Source organism: Pongo abelii, chromosome 14 (genome assembly GCF_028885655.2).
Source record: "Pongo abelii isolate AG06213 chromosome 14, NHGRI_mPonAbe1-v2.0_pri, whole genome shotgun sequence".
NCBI lineage: Eukaryota > Metazoa > Chordata > Mammalia > Primates > Hominidae > Pongo > Pongo abelii.
In genome coordinates this window covers 100,560,724-100,580,897 of record NC_071999.2, presented here as the reverse complement: position 1 = coordinate 100,580,897, position 20,174 = coordinate 100,560,724, and the positions used below count along the sequence as shown (strand labels likewise).

At 38.4% G+C, this 20,174-nt stretch overlaps 1 protein-coding gene across 2 annotated transcripts in view; it reads left to right on the top strand.

Annotated features, from left to right (window-relative positions):
- Positions 1 to 19,502, top strand: part of DCT (dopachrome tautomerase) — a 41,188-nt gene extending 21,686 nt beyond the window's left edge. For both annotated transcript variants that reach the window (XM_054529152.2, XM_002824362.5), the window contains 2 exons: positions 13,351 to 13,552; positions 16,911 to 19,502. In XM_054529152.2, the coding sequence (XP_054385127.2) occupies positions 13,351 to 13,552; positions 16,911 to 17,089 (381 nt within the window). In that variant the 3' untranslated portion in view covers positions 17,090 to 19,502. The remainder of the gene's footprint in view (positions 1 to 13,350; positions 13,553 to 16,910) is intronic.
- Positions 19,503 to 20,174: the final 672 nt, after the last annotated feature.

Genomic DNA, 20,174 nt, shown 5'->3' with positions numbered 1-20,174 from the left:
TACTTTTCTAAGTACAGGTCACTCAAGTTGTCGTAAGAGATTTAGACAACATACACATTCATGTTTCAGCAGCCAATCCCCAACAGTGCTCCTGCTTTACAGATACTCAACTCACCATCGTCTATTTTAACCCTGTCTGTGTGTCTTCTGAGTTGTATGGCTTGAATAGATAGTTTTGGAGCAATTACAAGAAGAAATTTCACCTCTTCTCCTTTTTTATTTTGCCAGTATTTTGAGTTTATATTGTTATCCAGTTAGATTGTATGGTATCCAAAAACTCTCTGTTTTTTTTTTTCTAGAATTTTCCTCACCTTAATGTTAATCTTAGCAATGTGTCTTAGTCTACTCAGGCTGCCATAACGAAAGACCACAGATTGGATGGCTTAAACAACAGAAATTTATATCCCACAGTTCTAGAGGCCAGGAGGTCTAAGACCAAGATGCCAGCTGATTTGGTTCCTGATGAAGACTCTCTTCCTGAGCCTTCTAGCTGCGTCCTCATATAGTGGAGGGAGAGAGAGAATAAACTCTCTGATGCCTCTCTTTGTGATAACACTAATCCAGGGCCCTACTGTTCTGACCTCATTAAACCTTAATTACCTCTTTCTAGGCTCTATCTCCAAATATAGTCACATTGTGGGTTAAGGCTTCAACATATGGATTTTGGGGGGAACACAATTCAGTCCATATATAGCATTTATAATGCATCATCAAACCATCAGTTTATAGAAGTTTGTTTTTCTTTTCTTTTTTCTTTTTGAGACGGAGTCTCGCTCTGTCACCCAGGCTGGAATGCAGTGGTATGATTTTGGCCCACTGCAACCTCCGCCTCCTGGGTTTAAGTGATTCTCCTGCCTCAGCCTCCCGAGTAGCTGGGATTACAGGCACGTGCCACTGCACCTGGCTAATTTTCGTATTTTGAGTAGAGACAAGGTTTCGCCATGTTGGTCAGGCTGGTCTTGAACTCATGACCTCAAGTGATCCTCGGGCCTCGGCCTCTCAAAGTGCTGAGATTATAGGCGTGAGCCAATGCACCCAGTCAGAAGTTTGTTTTTCTGGACTTTTGGGAGGCTTCATGACTGATTACAAGTCAATCAGTTTTACTTGATACAGACCAGGGCAATCTTGGGAATGTAATTGAACCACATGGAGCTTCTGCTTCCCACTCTGCAAAGTGTGGGTCTCTTGACCTGATCTGGTGGTGAAAATGTTGTTCTCAGTGAAGTGACTCTTAGTAGATTAGGACAATAGGAAGCCAGTCTAGAGCCCGTCAAGTATAATACAAATGTTATCATAAAAATAATAATATGTTTTATAATGGTCAGAATTAGAGAACCATATGTTAGGTTTAGATTTTCAAACCTTAATTAATATTTCTTATCTTGTTCTCCAAAGCAGACAGTCATGCCCTAAGACATTTTATTAATAAGCACAAAGTCAGAAGTATTTCACAGGTGATTTATTATTGTTACTCAACCTAGGGTACAAAAAAAGGAGCTATGAAGAGGGAGAGTAAAGGTATAGCTTTCAATGACTCTAAGCTTGCCTGATGGGTGTGAAGTAGCTTTCTGGGGCTCCTAGATAGACTAAAGCATAGTCAGGCGAGCTTCAAGAAATCCTGAGACGGAATTAGTTGGTAGAGTTGTTCTTTCCTTTTAAAAAATGTTTCTTTCCTCATCTTTGCATAGTAGCAATAAATGAAGGGGTTGTCAGAAGTCTGAATTAATGGTCCCAGCCATTATCTGTGACGCTGCCACAGCGATCTTTGCTTTTCTCTAGAGTGCCTGCTTTGTTCAATGATTCTAACTTGATAGTTCAGATCATTTTTTCTGGCTATCGTCTCAGCCATAGCTTATGCCAAGCATTTCTGGTGTCTTCTTTCTCAGCCATATATCTGTACATCTATTTATCTATACTACACGCCTCTAAGTATTTATTAAAGCATACATTGTCAACTGTACAATTTATACACACAATTCATATTCATAAGGAAAAATGTCACAATACTCCTTATCCAGTACTCCAATATATTATAAGTAGAACAGCGGAATCCTCTGATAAATTAAGGATTATACCCCAACTCTTTCTCTACTATTAAAAGTGATGCTAGTAATTTGATTTTCTGCATCCCAAGTCTCCAGGATTGCTAAACCTTATCTCCTTCTTTTGAACAAGCCCACTAAGTGGACAGAAGTTGGCAACATTTTTCTGTAAATAGCCAGGTAGCCAATATTCTGGGCTTTGGAGGCCAGATGTTCTCTGTTGTAACTACTGAACTCTGCCCCTGTAGCATGAAATCAGCCATAGATCATGCATAAACAAATGAATGTGGTGTTCCAATAAAACTTTATTTACAAAAACAGGTTGTAGGCTCTATTTGGCCCTCAGGCTTTAATTTATCAACCTGTGGTGTAAAGGATTCACTTTTCTTCTTTGTATTAGTTTGTGGTAAGGATAGTAGGAATTTCTCTCTCTCTCTTTAAGAGACAGTCTCTCTCCGTTGCCCAGGCTGAAATGCAGTGGCGTGATCATAGCTCACAGCTGCCTCGAACTTCTGGGCTCAAGTGATCCTCCTGCCTCAGCCTCCCAAGTAGCTAGGACTATAGCCACGTACCATCATGCCCAGCTTTTTAAATTTTTTATTTTTGTAGAGATGAGGTCTTACTATGTTGCCTAGGCTGGTCTCAGAACTCCTAGCCTCAAGCAATCCTCCCACCTTGGCCTCCCAAAACCCTGGGTGAGCCACCATATCTGGCCTGTAGTAGGGATTTCCCTTTAGTCATATCTCTCCTTCTGCTTTAGGGTGGAAGCTCACATTGTGACTTGATGGGTGAGAAATCCCCTGACTCAACGTGGTTCAGAGATAGAAGACATTTAATCATCTTTGTCTTTGTTGTTTTTAATGTACTTAATGTTAAAATTTTATTTTTCTTTAGTAGTATGTGTAATACACATATAAATAAACAAAAAGCCACGGTCTTTCTTTAAAGGCACAGAATGAATAATGTTTTGGCCCTAGTTCCAGAACTCACAATTACTTTAGGCTATTTTCAAAGAGTTTTATGCTGAAGCCAATTCAGCCTTAAATGATTTTTCACATATTGAGATCCAGGTTAAAGTATTTCAGTTAACAGAGTTATAGCTTCTGGAATTTCAAATTCACGAGGTAATTCTTGCAAATATATTGCATATGACATTTATTAAAATTTTTTTTTGTGAAATCTCTTCAAGCAATAGAGCTACAAAATTGTATGTGATCACAATAATGAGCAAAAGAAGGCAGAACATTAAAGTGCAGGAAAAACTCTGAAGCAATCTCTAGTAATTCGTAAGGTAATTGAGGCAAATGCACACATTTATCATGGAAAATAAGATTAGGCCAGAGAAATGCTAAGTGCTGTCTTCAATATTAAATTTAGATATAGTCCAGAAAAGAGAAAAAAAAGGAAATGAACAGACTGTAAAGTTATTTAAATGCCAAGAAAGAAACTATGTTACATAGTGGTAATTTCCTTCCCAATTCCTAAAGATACTATTCTTAAGAGTATACTTGGATGTTATCCTTTTAGAAAGTACATTTGGTGAGTTCTAAGTTCCTTCAATTCCTCAGTGACTGGGGGGTCCATAGGTTCCATAATTAATACTAAACAGCTCATGCCTGTTTTCTACCTTGTACGTTGACATTCTAAATGGAATACAACATACAGTAGTCTTATTACTAATCAGTGTATAAAATGGGTTCATTAATTTAGAAATGTGCAGGAGGAGAAAATGAATTTCTAAAACCACACATAGCTGATGGACTACCGTAAATTAACCCTGTAAGAAAGAGCCCTTCTGAGTCTGCTGTTCTAGGCTACAACAAAGTTAGTGAAATCAAAAGCTCACAATTACAGGTATAAATAATTCTGAGTTAGAGTGAGTTTAGTTGAAATTTAAAAAAAGAAGGATAGGTGTATCAGTCTGTTTTCACGCTGCTGATAAAGACATATCCGAGACTGAGTAATTTATAGAGAAAAAGAGGTTTAATGGACTTACAGTTCCATGTGGCTGGGGAGGTCTCACGATCATGGTGGAAGGCGAGAGGCACATCTTACATGGTGGCAGACAGGAGAGAACTTGTGTAGGAAAACTCTCATTTATAAAACCATCAGATCTCATGAGACTTATTCACTATCATGAGAACAGCATGGGAAAGACCCACCCCCATGATTCAATTACATCCCACCAGGTCCCTCCCACAACATGTGGGAACTGTGGGAGCTACAATTCAAGATGAGATTTGGGTGGGGACACAGCCAAACCATATCAATAGGGCATTGGTGTTTTCTTCCCAAGAGTGAAGCATTTAAAGATAGATCCATTTTGCTTTACTTTAAATAAGAAAAATCATAATTAGACTAATATTTTTAAAAATTAAAATAACGTTGTATGTGAAATTTTTATTTTTAGTGGTTTTATGATTTTTATATTATTTATAATTACAGAAATGTTGGTGAAAAAAGTTTTTAAATGCCTGTAATTCCATCTCAATTTTTTTGCTTATTTCTTTTCATATTCTCATATGTTTTATGCAGTTGCAATTATAGTCATCCCTCAATATCTTGAGGGAATTAGTTCCAGGACCCCCTACCATGGGTACCAAAATCTGTGACTACTCAAGTGCCTTATATAAAATGGCATTATATTTGCATATAAGGTACGCACATCCTTCTGTATACTCTAGATCATGTCTAGATTACTTATAATTGGATACAGAGGACCATCTGTATAAGGCACCTATTACATATAATATCCCATTATCACTTAATTTATTTAATTTTTAGGTTGTTGCATAGTTTTCTAAATTTTTTCACCTTAAAATCTTAGTGCACATAAAATATTCAAAATATAAAATCTATGAAATGAAGTTCATATTTTCACTACCATCTTCCAGAAAACAATACATTTTTTTCTAATTTTCCAGATATATTTTATAAATACACAAATATATTTATATATTTATCTACATGATAGCATATTATAGACCCCTCTGTCCCTTTGCCTTCCCCCCACTTTTTTTTTAAACTTATTTCAAATCATTTCAGTTCCGAAGGGCGTTCTTATTCTTTTTTTATAGCTGTATAGTATTCTGTTGCATGGATTTATCCTGAAATGTATTATTTTAATTTTAAATTTAAGATTTTAAACTATTGTCTGTTAATGGACATTTAGGTGATTTCTAATCTTTTGCTTTACAATGCTACAACAAACGTCCTTGAACATGTAAGGTAAGTAAAGAGAATAGAATCCCTGGCTTAAAGGGTAAAATGCATTTGAAATTTGATAAATGTTACAGAATTGCCTCTAGAAGTTTGGACAATATTCCCTCCTAATACCTCTGTGTCACCTATGTGTCAGAGCCACAGTTCCCCCATCATTCCCTCTCATTATGCTCTTTGTCCCTGTGTCATCACGCTTTTTCATCTTTGTCAATGTGATAGGTGAAAAGGTATTTTAGCAAGTTTTAATTTGCATTTCTCTTCTTATGAGTGAAGTCCAGGCCAGACGCAGTGGCTCACGCCTGTGATCCCAGCACTTTGGGAGGCTGAGGTGGATGGGTAACATGAGGTCAGGAGTTCAAGACCAGCCTGGCCAACATGGTGAAACCTTGTCTCTACTAAAAATACAAAAATTAGCCAGGTATGGTGTTAGGCACCTGTAGTTCCAGCTACTTTGGAGGCTGAGGCAGGAGAATCACTTGAACCCAGGAGGTGGAGGTTACAGTGAGCCAAGATCATGCCATTGCACTGCAGCCTGGGTGACAAGAGCAAAACTCTGTCTCAAACAAAAATAAAAAAAAAGTGAAGTCCGGCATCTTTTCAGACATTCAAAAAGAAAAAATCCATTTGCACCTCCTTTTCTGTGATCTGTCTGTTCATAACTTTTGTTTGTGATCATGACTTCTGGAAAAAGAAAAAAATAACCCTAAATATTCCAAAAAGTCAGAATTAGTGAAAGTAATTTGTTCTCTATGTGAGTAACAAAATACAACATTCTCTTTTAATATTTTATTTTCCTGGAAAACCTAATAATCTGGTCATGTAAAGATGTATTTTGTAGGTTTTATTAGTTTATGGAAAATGAATGTGATCACTGAAAATATATTCAACTTCTAGAACAGTACCTGACACTTAGTAGATGTTCTGTACATTTTTGTGAGGAGAATGTCCTATTATTGTACATCTGTTCTGTGATGGCCCCTATGCGAGATGTCATGCAACGCTCACCTCTTAAATGAACAAATCTGTATATAGTAAACTACTCTCCTTGTTTTAAACACAGGGAAAATAAAGTTTAGAGAGGCTAAGAAATGTGTCAAGGTCACACCAATCAGTAAGTGGCTGAGCAGAGATTTATAAGAAAAGTTTCCTATTCAAAAATCTCCCCGTGTTCAATCTTTCAACTATAATTTTGCCTTTTGTCAGTTTAGACAATTCTTAACTCAGTCTCTTCACAATTGCATTCATTATAGCTGAGGAAATTAAGTCCCATTAGATCATATTAATAGGAATTAACACTAATTGGTGAAGGACAGATTTGACTAATTTGGCATGGCTTTTGAAATGATAGTCATTGCTTTTGTTGTGAGCATGTATTTATGCTTTTTAAATGTCACATTTACTTATTTAATACTAGTTTTTAAATAGCAGGTACACAGTTACTACCTCCTAAGTGGCATAACATCTTGATGAGTTTTATAAGAGCTGAGGTATCAGAGAGGGTGGCTGGACCCCTCTCTGGTTCCCCAGGGTGGCAGGGTTTCTATGGACTAGGCTGGGGGCTGGCTTGTTTTCTTTAATTTCACAGGTGCTAAATGTCACCTGAATGGGTTCTCTTCAACTCTAGAATTTATAAGGATAAACGCATCCTATATTGAGAAGAACTAAACCTATGAATTACATCCAGTTCATTCTGATAAAATGTGAATATAATGACAAACCACAACTTGCATACAAATCTAAGATGGTTCTAGCATTGAGATGAGCTCCTCTCTCCTAGAGTTTTCATGATTGTTTAGTCAAGAATGGCCTGAGAGGTAGTTTAGTCTCTGTCTAGAATCTCTTCTAGCATCACCTTGGTTCTCTTTCTCCAATCCGTAATGTCAGCTTATGATGCATGTTGAACTGATCATTTCTTTTAAAGTTGACCTAGCAGAGTCTTTCTGTAGTCCTCTGCATCTGTTCAGAGTTTAATTCTTGAAGAAGAAGCTTTTTCTCCTCAAGGGTTTAGAATCAGCATTTCTAATTCTCTTGATTTTTTTTTTGTATGTGTGCTGTTAGAGCTTGTATACAATGTATATTGCATACATTTTTACACACATATAGTATACAAGGCTATTATACAAGTCAGTGTGTACTTATATCTGTCATGTGGCTTTTAAGTGATCACATTTGAATTGTCACTTAGTTCTGACTCTCAGAGGACCACAGCAATAGCATGTCACCATAATAGGATCCAGTCTGATGACAAAGGATGCCTTCTGGGCAGTAACACACAAACTCAAGTGGTGAAAGCTACACTGTGCTGGTCTTTAATGATGTACACACATCTTTGCAGCCGGCCTCATATTTCCATGGTTCTTTCTCCAGATGCAGAAACTTTTCTTATTTCATCTGTGTGGTGGGAATCTGAATTTATAGTCATGTAAGCTAAGGCCCTTTGATAGTAACTTTATCCTCCAATGATCTTGAAAAAAGAATGCACACTTTCTTGTATTTTATTTTCTTTATGCCTGCAGGTACAATATTTGTTGGTTGATTACTTTCTCCTGCACGGGTTACATTAAAAATCTTTACCTTGAAAGCCCGTGTAATCACATTTTTTTTTCAATATGGCCTCTACTTTGCAATTTAGTGTTGTTTTTTTTTTTTCCTTTTCTGTACCTATCCTCATTTTGTTGGAACAAGACAGAATAGGTTTATATGCCAAAATTTGGAACCTCATTTCTGAAGTACTCAATTTCTAATACCAAAACATAGCTATGTAGCCCTTGAGCAGATGAAAGGCATCAATGATACAAATTTATTTATTTATTATTTATTTATTTTTTGAGATGGAGTCTCACTCTGTGGTCCAGGCTGGAGTGCAATGGTGTGATCTCCGCTCATTGCAGCCTTGGCCTTCCGAGTTCAAGTGATTCTTCTGTCTCAGCCTCCCGAATAGCTGGGATCACAGGTGCACGCCACCACGCCCAGCTAATGTTTTGTATTTTTGGTAGAGATGGGGTTTCACCATATTGGCTAGGCTGGTCTCAAACTCTTGACCTCAAGTGATCCTCCCACCTCGGTCTCGCAAAGTGCTGGGATTACAGGCATGGGCCACCATGCCCGGCCCAATGATACACTTTCATTTAACTTCTGCTTTTGCTTCCTACCCTCAAATGACATTTGACCCTTTACAGAGATACTAACTGAGCTCATTTTTAACTTGTATTTAACAAAGATACAATTAGTTTCTCAAGAGCAATTCAAGGTATCTTATTGAGAAATAATGCCCACAATTTTAACAAAACTACCTATTCCGTAGATGCTACTACTTCTCTTTTTAGCTTGTAGATATGTTATTGCTTGTAGCATTTTGTTCATTGGATTCTTTGCATTTTCTCAGCACATACCAGTCTTTTCAAAAAAAACTTACATTCTATAATTTGGATACTGTGTATATAGTTCTTACTAGAGCTTTGTTGTTGTTGTTTTTGTTGAGACAGTATCTCGCTCTGTCACTCAGGCTGGAGTGCAGTGGCACAATCATAGCTCACTGCAGCCTTGAGTTCCAGGGCTCAAGCGATCCTCCCATCTCAGCCTCAAGTAGCTGGGACCACAGGCACACACTATCACACCTAGCTAATTTTTAAATTTTTGTAGAAATGGGGTCTCACTCTGTTGCCGGGGCTGGTCTCGAACTCCTGGGCTCACGTGATCCTCTTGCCTCAGCTTCCCAAAGTGCTGGGATTACAGGCATGAGCCACTGTGTGCAGCCTTACTAGAGCATTTATTGTATGTGTTATAGCCCTCCTGAGAGCTACAATTTCAATTACTCCTTATTATTTTCCCCTATTTTTTAATCTCTCCAGATTATTAATTGCCTTAGAGTTTTGTCTTCTCCTTTATTATTTACATTTTTCCCTTGGTGAATTCTGATACTTTCTATAAGTCATTTGCCTCTTACAGCACTGATTCTGCATCTTCTTTATGTCCTGATAGTCTCTTGTCTCTTTCTGTCATCACAATTTGATCCCTGACTTGAACTCAGACAGTATCTAAAAGTTCATGATTAGTTTAGGACTCATAGGTCAAACTATACTCTTTCTGCATTGTTAAAATTGGAGAATATGCCTTCAAAATCAATTTTTCTTATTCTAGTTGGTCCTGAAGGTTGTACTACAGTGTGGTGGTGTAAAGCAGGGGTTCCCAACCCCTGGGCCATGGACCCGTACTGGTCTGTGGCCTCTCAGGAACTGGGCCACACAGCAGGTGGATGGTGTAGGCAATTGAGCATTATCACTTGAGCTCTGCCTCCTGTCAGATCAGCAGCATTAGATTCTCATAAGAGTGCAAACCCTATCATGAACTGCGCCTGAGAGGGCTCTAGGTTGCACACTGCTTATGAGAATCTAACTAATGCCTGATCATCCAAGGTGGAACAATTTCATCCTAAAACCATCTCCCTTTCCATCCACCACTCCCTGGTCCGTGAAGATTGTCTTCCTCGAAAACCAGTCCCTGGTGCCAAAAAGGTTGGGGACTGCTGGTGTAGGGGAAGTGGAGTATGTGGATTAAGAACTCTCACTTTAGAACCAGACTTCCTGGGTTCAAATTCTTACTCTACCATATATTAGCTGTGTGACCTTAGGCAAATCACTTAACACTTTTGTGCCTTTTATTCCCCATCTATAAAATGGTAATAATGTATGGGTTGAATTGTCCCCCGCAAAATTCATATGTCAAAGTCCTAATAGCTAATAACTCAGAATGTCACCTTGTTTGGAAATAGGATAGTTGCAGATATAGTTTATTAACATAAAATGTCATACTGGAGTAGAGTAGGTCCCTAATCTAGTGTGAGTGGTGTCCCTATAAAAAGGGAAAATTTGGATATAGGCACCTGCACACAGGGAGAACACTACATGAGGATGAAGATAGAGATCTACAAGGCAAGGAATGTCAAAGATTGTCAGCAAGGCCTGAGAAGGTAGGAGTGAGGTCTGGAACAGATTTTCCCTCACAGTGCTTAGAAGAAACCAGCCCCGCTGACATCTTGGTGTTGGACTTCCAGCTGCCTAGAAGTGAGACACGGTCTCCACCCGTAAGACAAATGCCTGTTGTCTAAGCCACCCAGTCTGTAGTACTTTGTTACAGTGGCCTGAGCAAACAAATAATATCCACCAAATCAGGCTGCTTTGAGGATTCAATATGTCATTATGGGTAATTGAGCAAACACCAATAAATATTCACTAATTTACTTATCAAAAAGTGCTAGGCATGTGCCACATGCATTCCTAAATGCCCAGCTCCTCATTGGCTGTATGTATAGTGTGTGTGATTTCAGAGGTGCTTGCAGGCCCCACCTGCCTGCAAAATGCAAATTCCTTCATTCTTCTTCCATAAGTCCTTGTCCCAAGTTAAAATAATAGTAGTACTGATGGTATAGTCATAGTGACAGCAACCATTAAATAACCATTTCCTACAAGAAAGATGCTGTGTGCTAGGTGCCTAATATATATTATCTTCCCTACCTTCTCAATGGCATGTTATTGGTGTCCACTGTTGAGGTTTACAGACCTCTTCAATCCTGGATCATCAGCTCCGCAGGCTGTGTTTTATTCATCTCAAGCTGCATCACTACCCCCCTTTCACCACCTCTGCCTTCTCATTCTCTGTCTGGATCTCTTAGCTACCCTCCCACCCAGGGGGCAGCAGTGTGGAGGAGAAGTCTTAGGACTGACATTCCATCTTTTCTCCTTCCTGGAACCCAGAGGGGGCCAGGAGAAGGGGGTGGCATCTCTAGCCCCCCAACACTGAGGAAGAATGGGGCTCTTTCCATTTCACCCCCACCCCCCACACTTTCTCCCCTGCCTCCAGGAATGGGCCACTTCTGCATGGGACAGCGGGTCCCAATTTGGCTCACACTGAGAATGTAAGAACTACAAACAAAATTTCTATTAAATTTTGTGTCTCAAGAGAAAAGAGAAGGGGACCAAGGAACTCCCTTCCCTACACATGCTGGTAACCATGAGCCTGTGAGGCCCTACTCAGGCTTTTTTCCTTTGTTGTGCTTATCTATTTCTGCATAACAGATTACGATTACCCAAACACTCAGTGGCTTGAAGGTGACCATTTCATTTCTTACCATTTCTGTGGGTCAGGAATTTTGGAAGGGCTTGACTAGGCAGTTCTAGCTTAGCATCTTCAAGTGCAGTTGCAGTCAGATGGTGATAGGTGTTGGGACACCTGTGGACTGGCCCTCCATCTGTTTTTCTTCCTGAAATCTTGAGCCTCACCATCATGGTCACTCTATACGAGTTGGTTTGGGCTTTCTCACGGCATGGCTGCCTCAGGACAGCTGGACTGCTTATTTGATGGTTCAGGGCTCAGGCACAAGATAGGAACTGCAATACACTTTATGATTTAACCTTGAAAGTCACAAAATGTCACTTCTGCTGCATTTTATTGGTCATAAAAGAGTCAGAAACGCACCAAGTTTCAAGGGAAGACCAGTTGAAGCCAGACTTCAATGAGGGAGTGGCAAGATTCTAGAAAAGCACGTTAGTCAAGAAACAAACATTGTGTGGCCTTCTTTGGAAAATATATTTTTGTATATCCCTAGACACTCTGTTTATTGCACAAACTGTTTGTGTAAATAAAGCTGCATGACACTGTCATCGGCCAACACATACTTAGTAAATATTGACTCTGTCCAGGTTGTATGCTAAGCTTTGCACTGTATGCATAAAGTGTCTGCGTGACACTGTCATCAGCCAACACATACTTAGTAAACATCAACTCCGTCCAGGTTGTGTGCTAAGCCTGAGACTTTAAAGGTGAAAAGTCCTTATCTTATACCTTAAGGAGATAGGATCTTGTTAGGGGACATAGATACATAAATAACAAGTTATAGTATCATTTAATCAGTGCTATAAATGAGGTACAGGGTACAGTGGTGAATGGAGGAATGAATACATTGAATAAGTATTTACTGAAATAAGTACCTCTCTTTCTCCATGTGAGACACCCTGGGGTGACAGGCTCTGGGGATCCAGGGGGAATGATAAAAGGACTCTGCCCCTGAGCTCCTTGAACTTACCATCAGGAAGGAGCAAGGAACTCTAACAACTGCCATCAAAGTGGGACTGAACTCTCAAACTTGTATCATGTTACAAAATCAGGGCTATCAATGTGGAAATTGTGCTGTTAATATTTCAAAACATATAGTAATTGCGATATTTTAAAAGGACTTTAACGGCTTCCTTGAGAAAATGTAAATGAGCACTTCGTACATTACATTTTTAGACTTTCTTTTGCTGGCATAACAGCAAGAATTCAACTGAGAGTTTATGAAATGAGTAGATAGAAGAGTATTCCTGGTAAGAAAAATTTACTGTTCCTTTATATTATAATATTGATACAGATTGAGTATCACTTATCTGAAATGCTTGGGACCAGAAGTGTTCGGGATTTTGAATTTTTTCAGATTTTGGAATACTTGCATTATACCAGTTGAGCATCCCAAATCCAAAAAATCCAAAAATGCTCCAATGAGCATTTCCTTCAAGTGTTATGTTGGCACTCAAAAAGTTTCAGGTTTGGGGGGATTTTAGATTTTAAATTTTCAGATTTCAGATACTCAACCTGTAAACACAACTTTTTCTTTCTCTCCTGTTAAACCAAATCATCTCAATACTAGAACATATATCTTATCATACTTGCCTTTTTCTGAATTTCATAATTAACACATATATGTTGAAGGCCTCAAACGTTCAATCTGCAACCAATGTTAAATCCAACATGAACTTTCATTTGCTCACTTGACAAAGTGGTTTATAATCCTGCTTGGAGAGAGAGATTCATACATCATTGAAAACTTAACTGTTTTTCTTCCTGAAATCTTGATCCTCACCATCGTAGTCACTCTATATGAGTTGATTTGGGCTTTCTTATGGTGGTATACAGAAGGGAATATTTCACACATGGGTATACAGAAGTTCCCATGTCAAGAAGAAGTTATTCCACTTTAGAGAAAGCAACAGTCAGGTTGGTGTGATTGGAACAGATTGATTTATGTTAAACGCTGTGTCCAACTGTTTTGCAGGTTCTTCATTCCTTTACTGACGCCATCTTTGATGAGTGGATGAAAAGATTTAATCCTCCTGCAGATGCCTGGCCTCAGGAGCTGGCCCCTATTGGTCACAATCGGATGTACAACATGGTTCCTTTCTTCCCTCCAGTGACTAATGAAGAACTCTTTTTAACTGCAGACCAACTTGGCTACAGCTATGCCATCGATCTGTCAGGTAACTAACACAACTTCCAAATGGGTGATTCATTCATCTTCTAAAGGACCTAGCTTTCTTTCTTTCTTTGTAATGTAAACCAAGACCTTTTACTGAAGCTTTCAGGTCTAGTTAAGTTTATTGACTATTTTTCTAGCAGGTATGTATTTAGCAAAATGAGCCTTTAAACTACCAATTAAACATCAGAAAGGGACTAATGAGCTGACTCTTGTTTTAGAAAACTGAAAGTTTTAAATAGATCTTATTAAATGAACTATCTACTTCTACACCTGACTTGACAATTCTCTCTGAATTAATTGGATTAATAAAAACCTCCCTATGGTTCTTTGAAATTTCTAACCAATGAAATAAAAATGAACTAGCCACACTGTACGGGTACTAGCTAGATTTAGAGATTATTCCTTGAGGGCAGGGCTGGGATTAGGGTGAGGAAAGTACAACATTTGCCTTGAGCACAAAATTCAAGGGGAGGCCAGAAAACTCAGTAATCAAGGTAAGTAATAATATAATACAAAATTTTGGAAAATCAAAGTTAATGCAAAAAATTAACCATGAATAATACACCATCAAAATTTTAAATAAAGGCAGACTTGTTTATTTTGCTCACCCACGTCATCTTATAACTGAATCAGTCATTTCCAATTTAGCCTATACCACCCGTGATGGATAGGTTCATGAGGGTTGACATTGATTGGTCTACCAACAGATTGGGTTACATGGGACTCTGTGTATGTTTCATTAGTTACTGTTTTTAAAGTCATGTTTTAAGATTGTAGATTTCTTATTAACGTTTCCCACTTGGTTCAACATATGGGAGGATATTTTGATAAGTATATACAGGGCACATGTTTTTCTTTTTGGCCCAGGCCCCAGTATGGCTCCACACACCATTTAAAGAATCTTAGGAGCCTGGCAACATACTGAGACCTATCTCTGCTAAAATTCAAATAATATTAGCTGGGCATAGTGGTGCATGCCTGTAGTTTCAGCCACTCGGGGGGCTGAGGTGGAAGAATCGCTTGAGCCCAGGATGTAGAGGCTACAGTGAGCCCTGTTTGTGCCACTGCACTCCAGTCTGGGCCACAGAGTGAGACCCTGTTAAAAAAAAACAAAAAACAAAAAAAACAAAAACAAAACAACAACAACAACAAAAATTAAAAAAATATTAATCAAGAAGGTGAAAAATCACACAGCCTATTTACCTAAAGTCTCAGCCTAGAAAGCAATCAAGATGATTTCAGAGCTCAGTCTCTCTCTCTTTGACCTGAGTCTTTCAAGCCTGGTTGTAGTGGGATGCTTGGGCAGAGGATTACCTTGAATTAAGTTCAAATTTATGAAAGAGCCTAGGTACAGAGGGCCTTAGATGCCAGGCAGAAACCCCAATAAGATACCACCTCATACCCATTGGGATGACTGCTATCAAAAAAATAGAAAATAGTAAGTGTTGCTGAGGCTATAGAGAAATTGGAATCCTTGTGCATTGCTGGTGGGAATGTAAAATGGTGCAGCCACTGTGGAAAACAGAATGGGGATTCCTCAAAAAAATGGAACAAATAATTACCATATGACCCAGCAATTACACTTCCGGTATGCCTAAAAGAACTGAAAGCAAGGTTTAGCAGAGATATTTTCACACCCATGTTCATAGCAGCATTATTTACAATAGCCAAAAGGTAGACGCAACCCAAGTGTCCATCAGTGGATGAATGAATAAACAAAATGCGGTATATACATACAGTGGAATATTATTCAGCCTCAAAAAGGAAGGAGATTCTGATACATGCCACAACATGGATGAACTTTGAGGACATTAAGCTAAGTTTAATAAGCCAGACATAAGAACAAATATTGCATGACTCCATTTAGACTATGAGATAGTCAAATTCATAGAGACCCCTGGTTACGAGGGGTTGGGAGGGGAGAATAGGGAGTTACTGTTTGGTGGGCACAATGTATCAGTTTTGCAAGATATAAAGATTCTGAGAATGGATGGTGGCGATGGTTACACAACAATGTGAATGTACTTAATGCCACTGCACTGCATATTTAAAAATGGTCAGGGTGGTCAAATTTATGTTACATGTATGTTACCACAATTTCTAAAACATAATTTTTAAAAAAACTAAGAGGATTTGGAAAAAAGCAAAAGGCAACTATTTTTTGGTCTTGAACAAAGAAATGGCAGAATCAAAATATCTGTGTTTTAAGAAGATGAAGTTGGCAATAGGTGCTGCTGGGTTGAAGCAGGAGGAGACAGATCAAAACCCTCTTGGAGGAATCCCATCAGGACAGGTCAGGACCTCCCATGGGATTGCAGAAAGAGGACTAGAAAGATAATCTTATATTTAGGTGAGTGTAAGGTATAGAACAAATTCAGAGGAGCTGAATTTAAGAACAGTTGGCCAAGAAGAATATACTTTTTAAAATAAATGACAAATAGGCCTATGTATATTAAAAATGAAATTCGACCAGGTGCAGTGGCTCACACCTGTAATCCCAGCACTTTGGGAGGCCGAGACAGGTGGATCACCTGCAGTCAGCAGTTTGAGACCAGCCTGTCCAACGTGGCGAAACCCTGTCTCTACTAAAAATACGAAAGTTATCTGAGCATGGTGGTGGGTGCCTGTAATCCCAGCTACTCGGGAGGCTGAGGCAGGAGAATCGCTTGAACCCAGGAGGTAGAGTTGCAGTGAGCCGAGATCACGCCACTGTACTCCAGCCTGGGTGACAGAGTGAGACTCCATCTAAAAAAAAAAACCAAAAAATGAAATCCACTGATTTTGTGGAATAGTGCTTATAAAATACATGAGAGTAGAAGATTGGATTTATCATGTGGGAGATTTACATTTTATTCACAACTATTTGAATGGGTATAAATATCATCTGCTTGGTTATTGAATGTCTCCTGGTGTAATAGCCAGTCTGATCCCTCTCACAGGTTTATCATTCTATAAAAAAGGTAGAGACAATAGCAGGATTTCTCTTCCCGAGGGTTGTATATTTTGCCGCTCCCCAGATGCCATTTTAGCACGCACTTTTACAAATGAGTTTCTAACTCACAAAAGTAGTTACCTTCTTCCTTAGAGGGTTTCTTCTGCATAAGCATTTATCGTAACAAATTTTTAAAATGCAATAAGCTGTATTTAAGTAATGGGATGCCAGTTCCGACTTCCCCAAGAAGAACAATTGTGGATATGATAAATGGTGAGAAAAGAGAAGACAAATTTTAGTCTAGCACTAGTAGTTTTGCTTTATCAACAAAAAAGCATGTGAAAGGCAAGTGCGCTTGCTCTTTTTCTCTTCTGAAAGTATTCAGCTGATGAAAATCCTGATTGTAGACCCTTCTCTTCTGCTTTAGTTTCAGTTGAAGAAACTCCAGGTTGGCCCACAACCCTCTCGCTAGTCATGGGAACGCTGGTGGCTTTAGTTGGTCTTTTTGTGCTGCTGGCTTTTCTTCAATATAGAAGACTTCGAAAAGGATATACACCCCTAATGGAGACACATTTAAGCAGCAAGAGATACACGGAAGAAGCCTAGGGTGCTCGTGCCTTACCTAAGAGAAGAAGCTGGCCAAGCAATAGTTCTGACCCTGACAATAAAGGAACTAATCCTCACTGTTCCTTCTTGAGTTGAAGATCTTTGACATAGGTTCTTCTATAGTGATGATGATCTCATTCAGAAGATGCTTAGCTGTAGTTTCCACTTTGCTTGCTTGTTTAACAAACCCAAACTAAAGTGCTTGAGGCTACCTCTACCTTCAAATAAAGATAGACCTGACAATTTGTGATATCTAATAATAACCCCCCCCCCATATTGATTAAGCCTCCTCCTTTTCTGAAAGCATTTAAAAAAACAAAATCCCAAAACATTGATCCAGGGGAGTCATTTAAATTTGCAGGTCAGTGCAATGTGAGACCTGGGCAAGACCATGCATCAATCTTTCTTAGCCCCAGTGTCTTTATTGGTAATGCCATGGAGGTGGGAGGTGGTAGGTGCTAAATGAATCTCCAAGATCCCTTTTAGCTATAAACATCTCTGCTTCTAGGCACCCTCCTGATTATCTTCCTTGAGCTTCTTTTTCTTCTTTTCTCTATCTTTTTCCTCTCCAGCTTAGAAGATGAGAATAAGCCTTGTTTTCTTTACAGGATGGAAAATGACTAAATGAAGGATCAATTCCGCTCTATTGTGTAAATTAGATTTTACGGATTTTACTTAAAATCTGCAGTTTTAAACAGTAGACCTATATTACAGGATTCAATAGCTGGATACACATTGATTCTATAGTGATAAATAGAGAAGATAATAAAATTATAGAGTTTCCTGGTTAGTTGATATACTACTGTAAACCTATTAACAAATACAGATTTACTCTTTCCAAGGAAGGCTGACTGAAGGCGGGTGAGGCTATAAACCTGAACATGAGATAATTTGACTTGAGTCCCATTACTCTGAGGTCTCTTTGGCTGATCCTCAACCAATTTCTTTACTAGGTAGCCTCAGATGAAAAATTATTCCCACATAATGCACTGGGCTTATTTTTAAGCATTGATGTTAGATTCACTAATGTTCCCATATACTCACAGTTACTTATGAATGCTGATCAATTAAGTCGTATCATTTGAAAGCAAACCATCTGTACAAAACATGGCAATTCAGAATTAAGTGGCTATATTCTGCTATGCAATCATCAGATCATGAGAAATAAGAATTAGGTAATCTTTACTACGATGTTTTGACTTATCATGATGGACCCCACTTCAGAGAAGTTAATGGCTTTTGAGATTTCCAGGCAACTTTCATCTGCTCATATCTGGTTTCTGTGCATCAGGAGTGAGACTGAAGTTCTAGGGCATGGCTTGTCTGTCCAGGCCCCTCTCTACTGGAATGAATGTCTGTAAAGAATGGGTGTTAAGAGGTCCCTGGAGCTGCCTTCAACATAAGGGGTCCTAGAGGGTGCAAGACTCACCAAAAACCAGTTTACCCCATGCAATAGGACTGCTAAAGCCAGAGAAATGGACAAAACCCAGTTGGAACTGAATTTGAATCTCATAAGGTTACAGGTGCATCTGAGAGCAGGCTCAGTGGTGAAGATCAAGATAGCCCAGAGTCCTTCATGGGGGTAAAGCCCTGCTTGGGCTTTTTAGCCTCAGCCACATGCATACCTCTCAGTTCCTGCCATTAACAATATTCATGGAAAATACAGCACTGTGTCTTTCACATGCTCCACTCTGGAAGGTTTATGCTCTGAGCTCAGGATAGTTGGGGAACACATTTTTAAATCTTGGTTTTAAGCAAAAAGAGAAATTTATTAAAATGAAGATATAATTGTGCATGGTACATATATTTCTGAAAAGTTATGTATAAATCAATTATGTTAAAAGCACCAGGAGAAGTTACTTTTTATAAGTGAACTATTACGAATAATTTCATAAAGCAAATAACCACCTCTAGCTTATCTGTCAGGTATATCAGAATTCTCATATATCATATTCTCATAAGACTTGGTTAAAGCAGATCTGTCTTAGGTAGGAAAAAATAGTAATCGATTATACTTAGCTGCTTTTATCTATAGTGTGGGCAACTTTTTATAACTGTTATGTTTTATAATGTCTTCCTGAGAGAATTTCCTAATTTTGTAGTTCATATAAGAGAAATACAATTTTCTAGCATTTTCTGACCTTACAATAAATCAATTATGAATACATTTTAACAAATATTAAGGTAGGCTAAACCAATAGAATAAAAAGTTGGTATTTACTTACATTGAATATCATGCAAATAAACTCAGAAAATGTCACCAAATACTGTGGGTTATATTTCTCAATGATAGGGGGAAGAATTCAACCTTGAAGAAAATGACCAGATCACTTTACTGCTTATATCTTCAGTATTAGAAAAACTGCATGTATGATTTTAATAGAAATGCTTTTTATAAAGCTAACATTCAGAAATGGGATAAAATGCAATAACATCTTTCCTTTGTGCATTAAATTCCCTTCTAATTCTAAAATTGACATTTGTATCTTGCTTAGGATTTAACATTGTTAATTATAATACTTTTAATGACTAGTTTTAATCTCATTATTAAGTAGAAAACTTACTAAAAAGGAAACTAAAAATAAATGTTGTTTTGCAGATTATTGTTTGTCTTTTGAGGATTATAGTTTTTTAAGTAGTGTGCATCAATTCCCATCTTTTGGGCACTCGGCATGTATATTGAAATATATATACATGTAAAATATATAATAACAACCTCAGTCTGAAAAATAATCTCTTAAACTGATATGCTATTTTCTGGTGAGTTTCCAAACAATTGCTATTTTCTGAATCTGTATTGAACAGGTAGGAAAAGGAGAGCCAGCCTTTCCTCAGATGAAGTTACTTTTGATATGCCCACAGTCTAGTGACTAATCCTGGGGTGGAAGCAGGTGGCTGCTTCAAGTGACCCACCAGGGAAGAGAGGTCCTGCAGCAGCTAACTTGGTAATCTCCCAGATAAGCCTTCAAGATGGGTCAATTTGTTGGAGACCCCCAGAAGAAGAAAGTTAGAAGCAATGTGGTAATGGTTATGTGAGGTTTGCTTCCACATCTAGACTTGAAGTTAAAGGTCAGGTTGTACATCC